This window comes from Carcharodon carcharias, chromosome 1 (genome assembly GCF_017639515.1).
Source record: "Carcharodon carcharias isolate sCarCar2 chromosome 1, sCarCar2.pri, whole genome shotgun sequence".
NCBI classification, from domain to species: Eukaryota; Metazoa; Chordata; class Chondrichthyes; order Lamniformes; family Lamnidae; genus Carcharodon; species Carcharodon carcharias.
In genome coordinates this window covers 209,491,246-209,511,066 of record NC_054467.1, presented here as the reverse complement: position 1 = coordinate 209,511,066, position 19,821 = coordinate 209,491,246, and the positions used below count along the sequence as shown (strand labels likewise).

The window sequence follows — 19,821 nt, the reverse complement described above, 5'->3', positions numbered from 1 at the left end:
GGCATGGCAAGTTCTGGAGTACAAGTCTTCAGTGCTATTTCCGGAATATTGTCAGGGCCCATAGACTTTGTACTATTTAGTGCCTTCAGCCGTTTCTTGATATCATGTGGAGTGAATTGAATTGACTGAAGACTGGCATCTGTGATGCTGGGGACCTTTGGAGGAGACTGAGATGGATCATCCACTCAGCACTTCTGGCTGAAGATTGTAGCAAATGTTTCAGCCTTATCCTTTGCACTGAAATGCTGGGGTCCCCAATCATTGAGAATGGAGATACTTGTGAAGCGTCCTTCTCCAGTGAGTTGTTTAATTGTTCACTACCATTCACGGCTGCTTGTGACAGGACTACAGAGCTTAGATCTGATCCATTGATAATGGGATCATTTAGTTCTGTCTATCACTTACTGCTTATGCTGTTTGGCATGCAAATAGTCCTGTTTTATAGTTTCACCAGGTTGGCACCTCATTTTTAGGTATGCCTGGTGCTGCTCCTGGCATGCCCTTCAGCACTCTTCATTGAACCACAATTGATCCCCTGGTTTGATGGTAATGGTAGAGTGGGGGATATGCCGAGCCATGAGGTTACAGACTGTGCTCAAGTACAATTCTGCTGCTGTTGATGGCCCACAGCGCCTCATGGATGCCCAGACTTGAGTTTCTAGATCTGTATGAAATCTATCCCATTTGCATGGTGTTAGTGCCACACAACACGATGGAGGGTATCCTCATTATGAAGGCAGGACTTCATCTCCATAACGACTGTGCGGTGGTCACTCCTTCCGATACTATCATGGGCAGAAGCATCTGCGGCAGGCAGGTTGGTCAGGATGAGGTCAAGTATGTTTTTCCTTCTTGTTGGTTCCCTCACTACCTGCCGCAGATCCAATCTAGCAGCTATGTCCTCTAGGACTCAGCCAGCTCAGTCAGTAGTGGTGCGACCGAGCCCACTCTTGGTGATGGACATTGAATCCCCCACCCAGAGTACATTCTGCCCCCTTGCCACCCTCAGTACTTCCTCCATGCGGTGCTCAACATGGAGGAGCACTGATTCATCAGCTGAGGGGGGACAGTATGTGATAATCAGTAGGAGGTTTCCTTGCCCATGTTTGACCTGATGCCATGAGACTTCATGGAGTTCGGGGTCGATGTCGAGGACTCCCAGGGCAACTCCCTCCTGACTGTATATCGCTGTGCCGCCACCTCTGCTGGGTCTGTCCTGCCGATGGGTTGAATCCTAGGATATTAAAGGAAATAGCTGCAGAGATAGTGGGTACACTGGTAGTAATCTTCCAAGAATCCTTAGATTCTGGAAATGTCCCAGAGGACTGGAAAACTGCCAATGTAACACCCTTATTCAAAAAGGGAGTATATCATAAATGATCAGCTGTACTTTTTTACTAACAGGCAGCTTGATGTTCATTCTTGACCATGCACAACTTAGAATTATCAGAAAGCAAAGCATGATTTTCTTTAAAAATTTAAAAAAATAAAGTTCAGGATTAAGATCATCAGGTTTTAAGTTACAGCCCAAAAGGAACATGAGAGTAGCAGATTTGTTGCTGACATACAGCAGGTTGTGAATGGGGAAGGTAAATGTAGTGTGATTATAGCCAAGCCCTGCATATTCAATGCACAGTCTTCAAGCTTGCTCATGTTTGTGTGCCAAAGGCAGGAGACAAACCGAATAATGATTTCACTTGAGTCTCAAGAGCTCTACATCAAAAAACAAAGTAGCATTAGGTGGAATGACGCCAGGGCAGCCAGCAGCTCCATAAGCATAGTCAGAGGTGCAGGTTAGTTTCGCTGTCTGTCCAACGCTCATCTGAACTAATCCTTCTTCCAAGCCCTTGATGACCTGATTTTCACCAATTTTAAATTTAAATGGCTGAGCTCGGTCCCGAGAACATCTTAACATCTGTCATTGGGAAAATGTTGGAATCTATTATAAAGGATGTAATAGCAGAGCATTTATAAATGCATGATATAATCACACAGAGTCAACATGAAGAGGAAATCATGCCTGACAAATTTATTAGAATTATTTAAGGAGATAACAAGCAGGGGAACCAGTAGTAGCCAGGAGACTTGGATGAGGGAAATGAATGTACTATCGTCAAGTTTATGGATGACACAAAAATAGATGGGACGGCAAGTGGTGAGGATGATACAAAGTGTGTACAAGGGGATATAGAAGGGTTACGTGAGTGGGCAAAAATGTGGCAGATGGAATATAATGCATGCACTTTGGCAGGAAGAATAGAGGAGCTGAATATTACTTAAATGGAGAAAGGCTGAAGGAAGGTACAGCACAGAGGGATTTGGGGGTCCTCGTGCATGAATCCCAAAAAGTTACATACAAGTTCAGCAGGAGTAGGAAAGGCAAATGGAATGTTGGTCTTTATTTCAAAAGGAATGGAGTATGAAAATAGGCAAGTCTTGCTAAAACTATACAAGGCACTAGTTAGACCACACTTAGAATGCTGTGAACAGTTTTGGTCCCTTTATCTAAGGAAAGATATAATGGCATTGGACGCAGTCCAGGGTAGGTTCACTCAGTTGATCCTGGATATGGTGGGTTTTCTTATGGTGAGAGGTTGAGTAGGTTGGGCTTGGGCCTGTAATCATTGTTGCTTAGAAGAATGAGAGGCGACTTTATTGAAACATATAAGATTCTTAGGGGGCTTGACAGGGAAGCTGCTGAGAAGTTGTGTCCTGTTGTGGAAGAGTCTAGGACTAGAGGGCACAATCTCAGAGTAAGCAGTCACCCATTTAAGACAGAGATGAGGTGGAATTTCTTCTCTCAGAGGGTTGTTAATCTGTAGAATACTTTAATACAGAGGGCTGTAGAGGTTGGGTCATTAAGTATGTTCAAGGCTGAGATAGACAGATTTTTAATCAGTAAGGGAATCAAAGGTTATGAGGAAAAGGCAGGAAAGTGGAATTGAGGGTTAGCAGATCAGCCATGATCACATTGAATGGTGGAGCAGACCTGGGTCGAATAGCCTACTTCTGCTCCTACGTTTTATCATCTTATGGTTTATGGGACAGGACATACCTAGGGATGGTGGTGGTGGTGTCGGGGACATTATCTGAATGATATCATTCTGAGAGGATGACTATGTCAGGATGTTGCTTAGCTAGCCTGTGAGACAGCTCTCCGAATTTTGGCACTAGCCCCCAGATGTTAGTGAGGAGGATTTTGCAGGGTTGACAGGGCTGAGTTTGCCGTTGTTGTTTCCGGTGCCTAGGTCGATGCCGGGTGGTCCGTCCGGTTTCATTCCTTTTTTGAGACTTTGTAGCAGTTTGATATAACTGCGTGGCTTGCTAGGCCATTTCAGAGGGCATTAAAGAGCCAACCACATCGCTGTGGGTCTGGAGTCACATGTAGGCCAGACTAGGTATAGATGGCAGATTCCATTCCCTGAAGGAGTATGATGGAATACTCCTCACTTGCCTGGATGAGTGCAGCTCTCACAACGCTCAAGATGTTTGACATCGTCCAGGACAAAGCAGCCCACATGATTGACAACACATCCATAATCATTCACTCCCTCCACCACTGGTGCACAGTAGCAGCAGTATTTACCACCTATAAGATGCAATGCAGGAATTCACCAATGTTCCTTTGACAGCACCTTCCAAACCCATGACCACTAACATCTAGAAGGACAAGGGCAGCAGATAGATGGGAACACCACCACCTCGAAGCTCCCTCCAAGTCACTCACCATCCTGACTTGGAAATATATCACCGTTCCTTCACTGTTGCTGGGTCAAAATCCTGGAACTCCCTTCCTAACAGTACTGTGGGTGTTCCTGCACCACATGGACTATAGCAGTTTAAGAAGGCAGCTCACCACCAACTTCTCAAGGGGAACTAGGGATGGGCAATAAATTCTGGCCCAACCAGTGAAGCCCACATCCCGTGAATGAATAAAAAATACTACCCAGTGACTAGAGTCAGCTACTATTTAAATCAAACACACACATTATTGGATATGTTATTAATTGGAGATGGTGGTATATTGGCAATGTCACTGGATCAGTAATCCTGAGGCCCAGGCTAATGTTCTGGGGACATGTTTTCAAATTCCATCATAGCAGCTGGAATTTAAGTTCAATTCTGGAATTGAAAAGCTAGTCTCAGTAATGGGTGAGTATTAAATATCATGAATTGTCATAAAGACCCATTTGTTCTTTAGTGAAGGAAATCTGCCTATTCTTATCTGGTCTGCCCTACATGTGACTGCAGACCCACAGCAATGGGGTCGACTGCCGCCTGAAATCGCCTATCAAGCCACTCAGTTCAAGGGCAATTGGGGATAGGCAAGAAATGCTGGCTCTGCCAGTGATGCCCACATCTCATGGATGATTTAAAAAAAATAGAATTGCATTTCTGTCTCAATGTCAAGGAAAATATCAAAGTTTGCCAGAGCGTTCAATAGCAAAATTTCAGACATCCAATCAATATTGCAATAAACCCACAAATTGTTTTTTTTTCCCAAGCTGGTGTGCCTTCCCAGCGTCAAAGGAGGATAAGTTCTGTACTTATAAATCTCTGTAGTTTTCTTTAACTTTGATACAAATCTACGATGCGTTTTCATTGCTTTAGTATGTCCCATTCTCGGGCCAACTTCCCTCAAACCCAGCCCTTTGCCACATCTCTCTCCCTTTCAAAAGGCCCCAAAAATCCTTTCTCTTTGCCTATCTGTGCTTTCATTTCCCCTTCTTTCCTTTTCTCTTCTTCCCAATATTGTTTTCTGTTATTCTTCTTCAGTCAGTGAAGAGCCCTGATATACCTCTCGATATACAAGGAGTGCTATAGAAATGTGAGTACATTGTCTAAAGGGTTCTCCTGCGATAGGTTTAAATGTCAGCTTGTCAAGTTGGTAGTATTTCACTGTTGCATTAGAAAATCATGTCTTCAAACCTCACTCTGTGTTTTCAGCAAGTAATGTAGGCTGATACTCCAACGAAGTACGGAAGGACTGCTGCTATAATGGGACTGGTAATCTTTCACAATTTATTGCCATCAAATGCAATGTAACTTTAGGGTAGCTTAGTCATTCCTTCTTGTACACTTCCCCTAGGAGGCCTCACAGCAGTTCCCTTCCCTTGCAGAAACCTTTATACTTTAGTAATCATGCAATCTTAGATTGCTAGTACTTACTGTACTTTATTTCCCTCCAAGCCATTGATCGTTTATTTTGAATCATTTAACCTTAATCTACATTTTGTTTGTAGAAATCTCCTCCACTTCCTTTTTGCATCCTTTTTGTTCCCTTATGAGAGAAGTACAGACTTAGCGCAAGCTGGCAGCTAAGTTGATCATAACTCTTTAAATGACAGTATAGGTAGAAAGGATTTCAACCCTACAAATGCTGGAAATCTAAAATAAAAACAGGCTAGAAATACAGGCTTGTCAGTAGATGAAGAGAGAAAAGATGGATTAATGTTTCAGTTGCAGACCCTTCGGTTCTGGTTTGTAGCCAAAACACTAAACTGATTTTTCTATTTGTGGTTGCTGATGGACATGCTGTGTATTTCTAGAACACAATTTTGTTTCATTCTTTAAATAACAAAATGCTCAGTAACTCCCTAAGTTGCTGAAAAGGATAAATACCAACAGATAAAGTTCTGAATCTTACATAATCTACCTTTAATGCTGCACGAGCTGATGGCATTCACCTCCATTTGAAAGGAAAGTCTCAAGTTTCATTTATGTTTTCTATAAAAAAACAATTTATCCTTCAGAATGCACAGAGAATCCCAAAATATCCAATAATTAGAGACATCAGGGGATCTAGTGGGTTTAAGCAAAAGTAAGTGGATTAACACGGTTTCCTTTTACTTTTGTGCCTAGCTGATGTTGTCCTAATGATAAGTGCAAGTTATGACAACACACTCAGTGGTTGCTGCTGAGGTTAGTATTGTACCACTGACAGACTTAGTTCCCCCCACCATAAGCCTGTTTTTAAGACTTTTCAGTCACATTATTCCAAGATTATTTATGGACACCGTAGGATAGTTTCCTTAAAGGTGCCACATCTTGATAGGTTCCATTAAAAAAATAAACACTTAAAAAGCACTTACTTCCAACTTGGATTGTTATTTGATTTTTCAACCTTCCACTGTGTTTTTCATGGCAGCTATAGGTTCCACTATGTATTGAATCTATGTTTCGGAGGGTGAGGTTGGTGCCTTGAAGAAGCTGGTCTTCATTGTGGCCTATCGCATGCCCATTAAATCTCCATATCACTGAAGTATGACTGTCAGATGTCTCACACTGCAGGGTTACATTGCTGCCAATTCTTTTGTAGTATTTCCTTCCTTCTGAAATTAGAGAAAATATTTATGATGTTACCATAGATACAGAAGTGGAGTTTTTACCCATGCTCCTCCTATTTTCTCCCCTGAAGGTACAGACTTATACAGGGAGCTGCTTTTGCTGGCTCCACCTCCATACCAATAGCTCATCCAGGTGACCATTTTTGATGTATGAGCCTAGAGAAGGAGTGCTGGCAATCTAACCATCCCATTAGGAAGCAGGATTCACTGGCAGGATCTCTGTCTGATTTTTGCACTTATTAGCACGCAGGCCATCAAACACCCCACTCCCATCTCCACTCTTGTTTTTGCTATGATTAGCTACTTTAACTAAAACTGGGCATGAACCTGATCTGTATGGCATTAGCGTAGCAATAGCCAACATATTAGCCCACTGAATATCTTTCACTCAATCATCAGAAATCTTCTTGCCTGTGTAGTATGCAGAATGCCCCATTGAGTCATGGAATATAATCCAGATACAAAACTGACAAAGCTGACCTTTGTCCATGAAGCTCGTTCCCGAATATTTCCAAAAAATGTTTTTGGAATAACAAATTGGAAGCTGAAAAATGTTTGGTTATCAATACTGCGAAATTATTCAAAGATGACTGATGGTAAGAAATAGTATTGTTTTCCATTTAACTATTTACCTCACATTCACTCTAATTCTTTTATTTTTTTTAAATTTTATCTTGTTTTATCTTACTCTCTATGTTATTCTTTCATCCATTCACTTGTCTCTATCTTTTTATTTTCTCTCTTCTCCTTCCTCCTTCCTAACTAGCTCCCACACTGCAGGGTTACATTGGGATTTCATTAAGAAGCAGCTTTGAAATGTAATCTTACACCACAATGGCATATGACAGAAGCTTATTGAGTTTGGACAATCAGCAATAGAGATTAAAGGGTTACTTTCAGAATATCACATGGAATGTAGAACATGCAGAGGATATGATTGAGCCACTTGAGTGAAAAATTGCCAGAAAAAGCAGGCAGTTTGATTAAATCTTACGATGCTTACTGTCAGGGGAGGAAATAAATGTCAAAGGCATAATTACAGGCTAGTTTCCCATACTCCATTTTTGAATATGATCATCAGAAGAACAGGTGGTGATTTCGAAGCCTACTGTTCTTAAGGGCTGCATTAAAGATGTGAACTGATAAATTTAAGGCTTCATCATATAATATCAGGGCTGGAAATGTAGATTATTTAGAAATAAAATAATTTCTAAACCTTTCTCTCACATTTCCATATTTCACAGCATGGATTATTACATATCTGGAATGTCTCCCAATGATTGAAGTGTGTGATGAGAGGTGCTATTATTACAGAAGCATACCAGCTAGCTAAGTTTCCACTATCTTAGGCATCTTTCCTTATGGCTGTGCCAAGAACTAATACAACACAGACTACACCAAGAACGCAAGGATTTTTAGGAACAGATAAAGGTCATTAGGCCCATCGGGTCTCTTCACATTTTCATACACCACTTATCCACAAACTCACCATATCTTTGAATAACTTCAGAAACAGATTTTAATTGTTCCTTCATGCCCATTTATAGCATAAAGTTTAGTCTCCTCAACCAATTATTTCATTAGTCTTTGTGAAAAAGCTCTGCTGGATTTCCCTTTTTATTCCTACATGTATTTTGGCATTTGAACTCATTGCCATAGTGAACAACCAGCTTTGTCAATTCTCTTCATAATCTTGAAAATTTCATTTAGATCACCTGGAAGACTCCACATTAGCACGTTGAATGCTAGTGGAAGCATCTATTCTTCAGTAACGCCTTACTGTAGGTTATACAATGTCTCACATGCGACCTTGTCACAACCATCAGTTTTCTGTCTGCCCCCAAACTGAAAATTCCCCCTATGATTTCTTAAGCGAATCATCTTATCTCCTACAAGTATCAAAAAAAATACAATATCATGTATAATATATATGACAGAGGAGCAGAGCTGATTTGTGGTTAGATACTTAACCGGCTTCTCAATCATAGGGAATATAGCATTTGATGATGGAGCTAAGCAAAGGCAACTGTAAAAATAATGTTGCTTTCAAAGTTCTATGATTGGATTGCTATAATGATACAGCATGTTGGAGCAACAATGAATAGTAGTACTGAGCGAGCTTGTAGCCACCCTTACACATTCACTTCAGCTGTGCTGTTATGAGACAAAGGCCTTCACCACAGGCAGTGATAACAATCAGGAGGATTATCCAAGTCACTTGTGGTTTAAGGGTGGAAATGGTACTCCTGGAGGAGTTACTTCAGGATTGGGGAGGTGGGAGAATGCTGAGTGAAATGCTCCAGGGGTGCACCACTACTGTTTCTAATTCACATCAATAATTTAAACTCACAAAACAAATGCAGCTTGAATAAATGTGCAGATGGTACCAAACTAGGAGAGCCAGCGGAATCAGAGGAGACAGTCCAGAAACTATAGTATGAGCTAGACAAAATATGAAAAGCGGGAGAAACAACAGCAGATGAAATTTAAAACCGATATTAATGTTAAGTACTGCAAACAGCAACGGAAAATGAACAAAACACACAGTCGATGAACTGTGCTGAAAATGCCAAGGTTAAAGTTGAAAGGGACATTGGAGTCTTCATAGGCTCAATGGCCAACATCTCCAGCAGCAATCAAAACAGCCAATAAAACCTTGAACAACATAGCCAAAATAGTAGAATATAATTCTGAACAAGGCAAGAGCAAGCTAAAAAGAGCTCAATCAGAGCACACCTTGAGCACTGGATCCAGTTCTATCACCAAGATACAATGGAGACATTGAAGCATTGGAGGCAGAGATGATCCCTGGTATAAGAGGTCTCAGAAAAGAAGAAAAACTCAAAAAACATAGACTATACAGCCATGAAAATAGGTCTCTGTGACATGATCTTACAAATATTAGAGGTGACTTAAATAAGATAGAAAATGGTATTGAAAATAAGTTTAAATTAAGTTGCAAGTGAGAACAAAGACCACAAAGCTAGAAAAAACAGACGTAGGACTGATATCAGAATATACTTCTTCAGAAAAAAGAATGACAGTGGAGTGTAAAGCACCTCCATTGCTTTTTCCAGAAATCCATGGATAGGACCTCTGGAGAAAGCAGTGAAGATGAAAACACTGGAGTTATTTAAGGGTATTCAATGCTATAATGGGAAGAGGGAAAGGATTTAGGATCATTTTGAATGGGTGAACCAGAGTAGACCAAATGACCTCCCTCATTAATAATATATAGTGATCTGGGAACATTCTTGTACAATCACCTCCAGCCCCCACCCTACCATGACCAGAGAAATAGTACAAAGTCTGCTATAACACAATAACAACAAAGTTGTGGGAAAATGAGTTTCACTTGAAATAAAAAATGATTATTGATAAAAATTTAAGATGCATCTCTTTGTGTTGTTTAAAATTGGCTATATCTTTAGTTCACTGATGCTGAATTTTGGCTCTGCTAGACTTCTCAACTCTTGACCACATTACAGCCTTGGTCCAAACATGGACAAAAGAGCTGAACTCAAGAAGGGAAGTGAGAGTGACTGCTCTTGACATCAAGGCACCATTGGACCGACCGTGGCATCAAGGAGCCTTAGCAAAACTGATATCAGTGGGGATCAGGGGGAAAGCTCTCCACTGGTTGGAGTCATGTCTAGCACAAAGGAAGATGGTTGTGGTTGTTGGAAGTCAATCTTCTCAGTCCTAGAACATCACTGCATGAGTTCATTGGGGTAGTGTCCTAGGCCCAGCCATCTTCAGCTTCTTCACCAGTGACCTTCCCTCCATCATAAGGGTAGAGGCAAGGATGTTTGCTGATGATTACACAATGTTCAATACAATTCGTGACTCCTCAGATACTGAAGCAGACCATCCCCACGTGCAGCAAGACCTGGACAATGTCCAGGCTTAGGCTGATTAGTGGCAAGTAATTTTCAGGCCACACAAGTACTTGGCAATGACCATCTCCAACAAGAGAGAATACAACCTGTACCCCAACATTAATGTGGCTGAATACCCCACTATCAACATTCTTGGGACAGAATTTTCCCGTCGGCAAGTTGGGGGCAGGGCCTGGTCGCTGATGTGAAAATGACACGGGATGATGTTGGGGGTAACCCCCGACGCCATCCTGCCCCAGTTAAGTATTCAGGAAGGCAGGCAGACAGCGAAATCAGCCATTGACAGGATAATTAAGCCAATTAGAGGCCCTGCTCATCCAGCCTTAAGGCTGGCGGGCAGGCCAGGAGCCCCAGCGGGCGCATGCGTGAAACAGCGCACTTTGACAGTTGGGGAATCCCTCCCCCCTCTGCACAGGAAGCGCAAGCACTTCCCATCAGGCAGCCCGCCCACTCAAAATGGCGGAATTTGATGGACTATTCTCCACTTGCCAGAGTGAATGCAGCTCCAACAACATTCAAGAAGCTTGACATCACCCAGGACATATCAGTCAGCTTGATTGGGAGCCCATCCACAAACATTTACTCCCTCCACCACTGATGCACAGTAGTAGCAGTGTGTACCATCTACAAGGTGCACTGCAGGGACTCACCAAGGCTCCTCAGACAGCACCTTCCAATTCTCGACCTTTACCACCGAGGAAGGACAAGGGTAGTAAGTGCATGGGAACACCACCACCTGGATGTTCCCCTCCAAGTAATTCACCATTCTGATTTGGAAATGTATTACCGTTCCTTCACTGTCGCTGGGTCAAAATCTTGTAATTCCCTCCCTAGCAGCACTGTGGGTGTACCTACACCACATGGACTGCAGCCGTTCAAGAAGGCAGCTCACCACCACCTTCTCAAGGGCAATTAGGGATGGACAATAAAAATGCTGACCTAGCCAGCAGTGCTGTAAAAGTGAAGGAAAACATGTATCATGAGCATGAAATGAATATTTTCTCCTCCAAACTTCTCATTTTTGTTTCTCCTTGACTCGCAATACACAGTCATACACAAACTTGCTTCTTCCATGATCCTCACTCCATTAAAAATCCAAACTCACTGCATTGTCACCGACTCTAGCTCCTTCCCCATCTGCCACCACCAAGAGCTTAAACTCTCCCTCAGTCTTCCTTCCTTAAAATTTTCAGGCATTTAAAACCCATGCTTAGGTTTAACCTACTTCTAGATTTGCCTAGTGTATTCATATTCATTTCAACCTTGATAGTATTCTGTACAATGGACATCAGCCCTCCATCTTGGGTCTGAGTCAGCCCTTCCATAAAAACACAAACATAATTTTTGTTCAGCTGGCTAGAATTCGCTTTTTTCAAAGGTTCTTGAATTCATCTTTGATAAAGGGAATCATCTCGATCCCAGAGTCAGTACTGTGGTCAGGTTTGCCAAATGCAAGCTTCTTTTATGTGGTACGAAATGTGACTAGTGAGGTTTAAGGGCATGGTTTTGTGGAATGGGTCATAAGGTCATGACCACATTGCTTTTGTACAATGACTCATGTCTGAAATACTGAATGGTTAGCAAATGTAATAATTCAAAACAGTCTTGTGAAAATATACAATAGTAAATATGCTTTTTAACATTAATTTCAACAACGTACATATGGTGGAATTTCCTATTCCAGGACTAAGGGCTGAATCTTACCTACGTCGGGCAGGCTGGGCAGGAGCAGGACCGCCCAGCGTAATACGCGTTCCGCAGCACTCAGCGATACCTGTGCAGGCAGGGGAAGGAGGGAGAGTCGGGGTCTATGCTTGTTCGCGCATGTGTGGGAAAGAGTGTAGCAAACTCCCTGAGGCATGGAGCTGCCTCAGGGAGATTAAATACATAATGAAACTTTTTTATAAATAAAATGAAAACTTATTTAGACATGTCCTCTCTTGTTACAGTGTCACATGAGCTGGGACATGTTTGTCAATTAAGCAAAATTTTTTTATTTATTTTATTAAATCTTCAGTTAAACCTCATCCCGCCCATGGATGAGATTTCCTGAAAAACACGAAGGCTGCTTGGGCTCTTCGCCTGCCCACCAACCATAAGGTTGTAAGGACAGTGTTGTCAACAACTTTAATTGCTTTTTTAATAGGCCATGAACATAGGTGGGTGCGCGGCTGCCTTTGGTGCGTGCCTGCTGCATAAAATGTCAAAATGATGCACGATGATGTAGGAACGCAGGCCTGACATTATCGCACTGGGGTGTTGGGCCCACTCCCGCACGCCGATGGGGCTATTCTGCCCTATGTTCCTGGCAGGGGTGGGGGCAGAGTGTGTTTCCTGAGGCGGAGGCCATTGGGAATTTGCACCGTGTCATGTGATGCTGGCCTCATTAATTGTGTAGTGGAGGATTTCCCGACATTTCATGTGGTGGAGCAGGATGGATTTTAAAAAAAATTCATTTACAGGATGTGGGCATCACTGGCTAGGTCAGCATTTACTGCGCATCCCCAATTCCCATTGAGAAGGTGGTGGTGAGCTTCCTTCCTGAACTGCTACACCCACAGTGCTGTTAGGAAGGGAGTTCCAGGATTTTGACCCAGTGACAGTGAAGGAACGGCGACATATTTCCAAGTCAGGATGGTGAGTGAATTAATTGGGAACACCACTTCCAGGTGGTGGTGTTCCCATCTACCTGCTGCCCTTGTCCTTCTAGATGGTAGTGGTCGTGGGTTTGGAAGGTGCTGTTGTAGGAATCTTGGTGAATTCCTGCAGTGCATCTTGTAGATGGTACACACTGCTGCTACTGTGTGTCTGTTGGTGGTGCCAATCAAGTGGACTGCTTTGTCCTGGATGGTGTCAAGCTTCTTGAGTGTTGTTGGAGTTGCACTCATCCAGGCAAGTGGAGTGTACTCCATCACATTCCTGACTTGTGCCTTGTGGACAGGCTTTGAGGAGTCAGGAGGTAGGTTGCTCATCACATGACTCCTAGCCTCTGAACTGTACTTGGTAACTACAGTATTTATATGGCTAGTCCAGTTCAGTATCCAGTCAATGCTAACCCCCAAAATGTTGATAGTGGGGGATTCAGTGATGGTAATGCTATTAAACAACAAGAGGCGATGGTTGGATTCCCTCTTGTTGGAGATGATCATTCCCTGACACTTGTGTGGTGCGAATGTTACTTGCCACTTGTCAGCCCAAGCTTGGATATTGTCCAGGTCTTGCTGCATTTGGACATGGACTGCTTCAGTATCTGAGGAGTCATGAATGGCGCTGAGTATTGTGCAATCATCAGCGAACATCCCAGTTTCTGAACTTATGATGGAAGGAAGGTTATTGATGAAGCAGCTGAAGATGATTGGGCCTAGGACACCACCCTGAGGAACTCCTGCAGTGAAGTTCGGGAGCTGAGATGACTGACGTCCAATAACCACAACCAACTTATTTGTGTTAGGTATGGCTCCAACCAGCGGAGAGTTTTCCCCCTGATTCCCATTGACTCCAGTTTTGCTAGGGCTCCTTGATGCCACACTCAGTCAAATGCTGCCTTAATGTCAAGGGCAGTCACTCTTACCTCATCTCTGTAGTTCAGCTCATTTGTCCCTATTTGAACCAAAGAGTTGAACTACAGATGGCCTGCACCCAACTGTCATATCCAAGCACCAGATTTAAAAAGTGCCCAGGCAGCGATTTATAAATCGTTGAGGGAACAGATAGCCTAAAGAGGACAATGAGGTCCGCCGCTGAAATTCAGTGATCCCTCCCTGGGAGTCCTGCTTAACCAAGTAGAGGCTAGGAGGTATTCCTCTATCCAGAGGATAGGAGGAGCAGGCTGAGCAGACAGACTAACCCTACATGGAAGTACGTCTTGAGGGTAATCGGTGCCCATGGCATCCACATAAGGAATGCCCTGCAATGCAGGAAATACACAAATGACCTCATTCGCTCTCCCACTCACCTCACTAAATTATAGAGAGGGCATGGGCCTCAGTGGCAATGTGATAAGGTGATGCCTCATCTCCCCACTGCAGTCCATCTATTGTACAAGTGGAGAGCCCCTGTGGGTTCCTGACCCTTGCACACAGAAAGATCACATGCTGTTTGAGAGCTGGGACTGCAGCGGGGGTGGTGGTGGGGTGGGGGGGTGGGGGGGGTTTGCTGGTGGGGGGAGGACGCAGGGAAGGGATTCAGGCATTGAGGGAACCAGCATGCACCTCTGTGAGCCTTATCCTTCTATCTGCATGTTTTAGCTGGTCTGGAGGGTGTTGCTCCAGAACCCTTGTGGAAAAGCTGCAGTGCATCAATCACATGGCACACAACCCAGGGGGCTATTTGTAAGACTGGAAGCATGAGAATGATACATGAAACCCAGTAGCTCTCAGCGCCATCTTCTTTTTTTTTGCAGGAAAAGTTAAGCCAGAATAGGCAAGAGAGGGAGAAGAGAGGAGGTGGCCAGCCAGAACGTAAGAAATAGGAACAGGACTAAACCATTTAGCCTCTCGAGCCTGCTCCACTATTCAATAAGATCATGGGTGACATTCTTGTGTTTCGATTTCCACATTTCCATCTAAGCCCGATAACCTTTGATTCCCTTGCCTAACAAGAATCTATCTACCTCTGCCTTAAAAATATTCAATGATCCCACCTCCACCACCTTCTGAGGCAGAGAATTCCAAAGTCGCACAACCCTCTGAGAGAAAAAATTTCTCCTCATCTCTGTCCTGAAAGAATGACCCCTAATTTTAAAACAGTGCCCCTAGTTCTTGATTCACCCACAAGAGGAAACGTCATTTCCGTGTCCCTTCCACGTCCACCTTGTCAAGGCTGTTCAGGGTCTTGTACACTTCAATCAAATCGCCCCTCATTCTTCTAAACTCCAGTGGAAACAAGACCAATCTGTCCATCCTTTTCTCATAAGACAACCCACTCATTCCAGGTATCAATCTAGTAAACGTCCTTTGAACCGCCTCCAATGCATTTACATCCTTCAATAAATAAGGAGGCCAAACCTGCACACAGTATTCGAGATGTGGTCTCACCAATGCCCTTTGTAACTAAAGCATAGCATCCTTCCTTTTTGCTCAATCCCTCTCATTATAAAGGATAGCATTCCATTGGTCTTCTTAATTACTTGCTGTACCTGCATACTAACTTTTCGTGCTGCACGTACTAGAACACCTAGATCCCTCTGTACCTCAGCTGCTTTCTGCCAGCCAGCCAATCTTCTATCCATGCTAATATGTTACCCACTACACTATGCACTTTTATTTCCATAATAACTTCAAAAGCCTCAACAACTTCGAGGAGTGGGCAGCTCAGCTGGCAGGGGTGGAACAGGACAGGGCTTGTGATGAGGAGAGGTCAGCATGCGACTTCCATCCAGTAAGGGTCCATGCATGTCATATTGAAGCCTAAGATTCACAGGCTCCTCCATGTTGAAGGCAGTCCATGCAGTCGCTTGCTCTGTCCTCTCTCACTTACAGGTGCCAGCAGGAAGAAGGCAAGGCTCAAAGGTGATGAAGCCCTGTCTAGCACTTAGACAAGCCCACAGAGGACCGAGGACATTGCGGAGGAAGGAAATGCACCTGTGGAGGTGTCATAGCTGTCACCTGCACCCTCCACCAGCCTCGAGGCACACAGCTTGGTGGGTACTAGATCTAGCTCAGGAAGGATCTCACATTCTGGTGGTCACTGTATGGACAGGTGCCTGCAGCAGGAGGAGGCAGGGCCAGCCAAACTCATCGACATTGGGGGTACTGCTGGGGAGGAGGCATCTGTGATGGGCCTCTACGATCGGCCGTCCACAAGATGCTGGTGAGGCAGCAAGAGGTGAGGGAACATCAGGCAGAGAAGGTGAAGACCTCAACAGGCAGGCACCAGAGATGGAAGAGTCCGTCCGCCTGTTCTCTGATGAAGTGGTGCCGACTTGTGCACGTATGGAGGTCTCCATGGAGATGTGCACTCCACCATAGCAGCCATGGGGGTGCTTTTTCAGTGGCCAAGCAAGAATGGGATGGGGTGTGTGGAGGGAGGTCGAGGAAGGAGCCCTCACGCACTCAAAGGGAAGAGGAGTGCCATTGGACACCCCTGGGACCTCCACTTAGGACTCTCTGAGGGTGCCTGGCCCTTTTAAATTTCCCCTTGCCTGTGACTCCTTCAGCTTCGTCCTCTGTCAGCCCAGGGAGAGCAGCCGCCCCACAGCAGAACAGCCAAAATAAGCCACGGCTCTCCAGGTCTCAGGTCACCAGAGGACGGCTGCCAAGGTAATCCAAGGCAACAGGGTAAACTGGTTAGCAGGCTGCCTCCACCCCGTTGCAGGTGTCAGGGGAGAAGTGGTAGGGAAAGAAAAAGATCGATGTTAGATGGGAATGTGGAAATTGAAACACAAGAATGTCAGCCATGATCTTATTGAATGGCGGAGTAGGCTCGAGGGGCTGAATGGTCTACTCCTGTTCCTATTTCTTATGTTCTTACATTCTTGCTGGCCACCTCCTATCTTCTCCCTCTCATGATTTTACTTTGGGTGCACTATTATTTTTAAGCTTATCACACTCTTGTAAATAAAGAACACCTGCACTTTAATCATGCCTGATGTGGTTTATTTACGATGTAGTCCTTAAGCATGTGTGTGTGTGTCCCAGCCCTCTCCGCTCATCTTCAGGGATACCCCAGGTTGGTCCGAAATCAATCATGTGCAGGGAGGCAAAGGTATTTGCCAGGGCCCGTGCAAGCTATGTGTAAGAAGCCTCCCGCATACACTGAGCCTTTGCACTTCACTCTCTCATCTGTCCCTAACATTACAAGTACAACTGGGGTTCCCCTTCAGTTGTCCAGTTGAGCTGACGTGCATCTCTACCCACACCCAATGGCCCAACTCCCATGCAGCATCACGAGATCTCCACCACGAGGCTTTGCATATTAGCTTGCAACCATGGTGGCGGTCACTTTCCAGATTGATTCTAATAACTTTTGCTCTCCCTCATTAACCTCACTCACCCAATCCACCCTTTCCCTCTCCCAAAACTATTGATTACCCATTAAATACACCCCACGGTTACCCGTTAACTCTCCCCCATCACCCTCCATCCCATGCTGGTCAATGTTGAAGTCCTCTACCTTCCCAAATAGCCCACCCCCAGCATAGTAGATCTGCCTCTCATCATTTTACTGACCCCCAGAATCCATTTCTCATTGCATCTCCCCTCCAACAATCCTCAGTGCCCCTTCAACTGGCATCGCAAGAGCCTCCCCTTCCCACCCTACCGGCTCCCACTGCCCCCATTAACCCTCACCATCCCTTACTATCACCAATTCCCTGAGCATCACAGAATCTTTACAGTGCATAAGGAGGTCATTTGGCCCATCGAGTCTGCACTGGCTTGCTGAAAGAGCAATCTACCTAATCCCATTCCCCTGCCTTATCCCTGTAACCTTGCACATCCGTTCTTTTCAGATAGCAATCCAATTCCTCTTTGAATACCTTAATCGATATTGCCTCCGCCACCCTTTCAGGAAGTTTGTTCCAGACTTCAAGCACCCTCTGGGTGGAAACATTTTTCCTCACATCACTTCTACTCCTTTTGCCCATTATTTTGAACCTGTGTCCTCTCATTCTTGATGTACACTTGAGAGGGGACGGTTTCTCATTATTTACTCTGTATATACCTCTCAGGTTCTTGAATGCCTCTATCAAGTCTCCTGTCAACCTTCTTTTCTCCAGGGAAAACAGACCGAACTCTCCAATCTATCCTCAAAGCTACAGTTCTTTAACCCTGGAATAATTTTTTGAATCTCCTCTGTACTGTCCCCCATGCCGTCACATCCTTCCTCAAGTATGGTGCCCAGAACTGGACGCAGTACTCCAGATGAGCCCTAACTAGGGTCTTATACAAGTTTAACATGACCTCCTTACTCTTGCACTTAATGCCTCTATTAATAAAACATGGGATACCGTACGCTTTATTAACTGCTCACCCAACATGTCGTGCCACTTTCAATATCTGATGCACATATACACCAAGGTCTCTTTGTTCCTGCACCTCCTTTAGAGTTTCTCCCTTTATTTTATATTGTCTCTCCACACTCTTCCTGCCAAAATGAATCACCTCAAACTTCTCTGCACCGAACTGCCTCTGCCACTTGTCTGCCCGTGCACCAACATGCCTTTGTCCTTTTGAAGTTCAAGACTATCCTCATCACAGTTGACAATGCTTCCAATCTTTATAATCATCCATAAATTTTTGAAATCATGCCCTGCACACCACAATCTAGGTCATTAATATATATCAAGAAGGGCAAGGGTCTCAACACTGACCCTTGGGGAATCCCACTAAAAACCTTCCTCCAATCTGAAAAACAACCATTTAACACTACTCTGTTTCCTGTCACTCAGCCAATTTCTTATCCAAGTGCCTACTTCCTCTTTTATTCCATGAGCTAGAATTTTACTCACAAGTCTGTTGTGTGGCACTGTATCAAATGCCTTTTGAAAAGCCATATACACAACATCAACAACATTACCCTTATCAATCTTTTCTATTACCACCTCAAAAAACTCCAGCAAGTTAGTTAAACATGATTTTCCCTTATTGAACACATGTTGGCTTTCCTTAATTATTCCACACCAGCCTAAGTGATTATTTATTTTCTCCCAAACTATAGTTTCCAGAAGGTTCCATACCACTGAAGTTACACTGACAGGGCTGTAGTTGCCGGCATTATCCTTGAGTGCCACAAGGGTGTAACATTCGCAATTCTCCAGTTCTCTGGCACCACTCCTGTGTCTAAAGTAGACTGGAAGGTTATCAGCAGTGCCTCTGAAATTTCCACTCTCACTTTTCTCAGTATCCTTGCATGCATCTCATCCAGCCCTTGTACCTTATCAATTTTAAGTAAGGATAACCATTCTAACACCTCCTCCTTCTCAATTGTAAATTCCTCGAGTGTACCAGTTACCTCCTCTCTCACCTTGACCTGGGGTGCATCCTCTTCTTTTGTAAAGGCTGATGCAAAGCATTCATTTAATACCTCCACTACTACTCCTCCCGCCACATGCAAGTCTCCTTTTTTATCCTTAATTGGTCCTACTCTTTCTTTTATCACTCTTATTATTTACATGTTTATAGAAGACCTTGGGATTCCCTTTTATGTTAGCTGCCAGTCTCTTTACATGTTCTCTCCTTGCTTTTCTGATTAGTTTTTTCATTTTCCCTCTGATCCTTCTATTTTCAGCCTGATTCTCCATTGTATTTTCTACCTGACACCTCTCATATGTGTACTTCTTCCTTTTCATCTTCACCTCTATTTCTCTTCATCCAGGGTGTTCTGGATTTATTTGTCCTCCCTTTCCCCTTCAAGGGAACATACCTTGACATTGCTTGCAAAACTATCTCTTTGAAGGTAGCCCATTCTTCAGCCACCATCTTTTCTGCCAACATTTGATTCCAACTCACTAGACTCAAATGCATTCTCATCCCATCTAAGTTGGCTTTCTCCCAACTAATGATCCCTGCTCTGGATTGCTCCTTGTCCTTTTCCATGGCCAACCTAAACCTTATGATACAATGGTCACTGTCCTC

At 43.9% G+C, this 19,821-nt stretch overlaps 1 protein-coding gene across 4 annotated transcripts in view; it reads right to left on the bottom strand.

The window, feature by feature from the left end:
• cntfr (ciliary neurotrophic factor receptor) overlaps positions 1-19,821 on the bottom strand; it is a 362,323-nt gene that overhangs the window by 197,656 nt on the left and 144,846 nt on the right. For all 4 annotated transcript variants that reach the window (XM_041191309.1, XM_041191328.1, XM_041191318.1 and 1 more), the window contains exon 3: positions 6,093-6,332. In XM_041191309.1, coding sequence (XP_041047243.1) covers positions 6,093-6,332 — 240 coding nt within the window. The remainder of the gene's footprint in view (positions 1-6,092; positions 6,333-19,821) is intronic.